Source organism: Odontomachus brunneus, unplaced genomic scaffold (assembly GCF_010583005.1).
Source record: "Odontomachus brunneus isolate Ranch 3 - 2012 unplaced genomic scaffold, Obru_v1 Obru_scaffold_023, whole genome shotgun sequence".
NCBI lineage: Eukaryota > Metazoa > Arthropoda > Insecta > Hymenoptera > Formicidae > Odontomachus > Odontomachus brunneus.
In genome coordinates this window covers 871,421-873,368 of record NW_022639473.1, presented here as the reverse complement: position 1 = coordinate 873,368, position 1,948 = coordinate 871,421, and the positions used below count along the sequence as shown (strand labels likewise).

At 43.3% G+C, this 1,948-nt stretch overlaps 2 protein-coding genes across 6 annotated transcripts in view; one reads left to right on the top strand and one right to left on the bottom strand.

Moving 5' to 3' along the window:
- Positions 1-1,948, bottom strand: part of LOC116842225 (discoidin domain-containing receptor 2) — a 380,754-nt gene that overhangs the window by 22,567 nt on the left and 356,239 nt on the right. The gene's annotated exons all lie outside the window — the stretch shown is intronic.
- LOC116842229 overlaps positions 1-1,948 on the top strand; it is a 425,064-nt gene that overhangs the window by 180,164 nt on the left and 242,952 nt on the right. The window contains exon 8 of the mRNA XM_032811131.1: positions 946-1,075. Coding sequence (XP_032667022.1) covers positions 946-1,010 — 65 coding nt within the window. The 3' untranslated portion in view covers positions 1,011-1,075. The remainder of the gene's footprint in view (positions 1-945; positions 1,076-1,948) is intronic.

Here is a 1,948-nt window from a genome sequence, read left to right as displayed (position 1 = left end):
TATATATATATATATACATATCGTAGAACTTTTGCTATTTTTCAATAAATTTTAATGCAAATTACTCACATCGGACGCTAGCGTGATTACATTAATACGGCGCTCTATTATTAACTATTCCATTTTATATTGAGTCGAAACCGTAGAATTATTCTGCGGAATTATTCGCGTTGTGCGATTCAACGATTGTTCCGAGCGTGATATAATGCGCAGCAGCAACGTTGCGCTACCACGCGCGAAACGCGCGATTAGTTCGGTCGTATTGATAGATTTCGCGATCGCTGCGATTATCAATTTTTCGTGCTCCTCGCGCTCGCGTGCATTCACGCCGCTACGATCCCAGTGAACGGAGAGGGAGAGAGCGAGAGAGAGAGAGAGAGAGAGAGAGAAATGAACGTGGCTAAATTAATTTCGATGCCGCGGCGATAAGCTCCACCGAAAATACCGCGCAGCGAGAGTCCGACGTGGCGATTCCGCGTCCGCTATTATACCGCCCGCGAAATCGCACTTGGCGCGCGCGATCGTTTACGGTTTTTAATCCGCGCCGTTCCCCATTTTTTGCGCGTAATGTCCCGCGCGACACACGGCGCCGTCGCTGGCGAATTGCTCGTGACGAAAAAAAAAAGAAAACAAGCCACCGATGCACGACGAAAGTTTCCCGTTCGTCCACGTGTCGCGATTACGTTTCGCGTCGAAGGGGTAGGATTTTCAGGCACAGTCGCGATTACATTTCGCGATCGACGTGATTCTCGCCGCTTATTTTCCTCGCTCGCGCATCCCGACGCCTGGCCACTCGGGAAAGGTCGTTCTCTCCTGAATTACATTCGCAGAATTATTGCGATAGCCGAGAATTTAATGGGAAATTCGCCATTCGTCGCTTCGTCGAGATGAATCACGATTTTTCTCGTCGTTAATCTGTCAAAAACGTGAACTTTGGTCCCGTAGCGAGTGAAGTGCAACGAACGTGGGACGACGTGAGACGACGTGAAGCGGAAGCTGCGGGCTCATGACCAGGATGGACCTGGATAGGTCCGGATGGACCTAGTTGGACGTTGTTGGATCTCAGCGCGCAATGGTGAGCGTGTAATTCAAACGCTCACTGAGCGTAACTTACTATTTGTGCATGCGTAATAAATCGCATTGGTTCCCAACGAGAAGCGTAAGAGAAAAGTTATACACTGCTACGTTAACGCGCGAATTCTAACGCGAAAAATCAAATATGATATCACAGCCCGATTTAAATCAGTCGTCGATCTTGATTGCTATGAGTTCGACACTTTTATTTAAGAATTTCTGGTTTCAATCAAAGTATCGACACGCTATCAGAATGTCGCGCGATGCCCGAGTCCAGATTTGGAATTATCGGGAGTCCCGCAATTGTTAATTTGCACACTGCACTGAGAAGAAATATTTAGAAATTTATTTATATGATATAAAGTTTATTTTTGTGAAAAGTAAATCTTATATCTTACCAATAAATTTTTTAATATTTTTTCTCAGTGTGAGAAAAAAGTACTTGCAAGTTTATTTTTGCATTGAACGAGCTGTATGATTAATGTATTGTTTATAACGAAATTAAAGAAGAAAAATTAAATGTAGATAATCGAATATTAGGTAATTTCGAGGCATCAAATGAAGGACGGTGGTCTATAAAGGCGCGTTATATCTCGAGATTCTCCATTGGTCCTTCAAGTTGGCGGGAATTTGCTGAGTTAATGCGGAACCAAAATTTCGACTCGGGTGTAGTTTCGCGACACATTCCGCATTGTACAAGTTTCTCTTACGCTGCAACTTAATTCAATTGCCTACTATTAATTATTCGACACGACTTGTCTCTCATGCATTATGCTGAGAATTTATTTATATATGCCAGAATTGATATATACATTTTATATATATATATGTGTGTGTGTGTGTGTGTGTGTGTGTGTGTGTGTGTGTGTGTGTG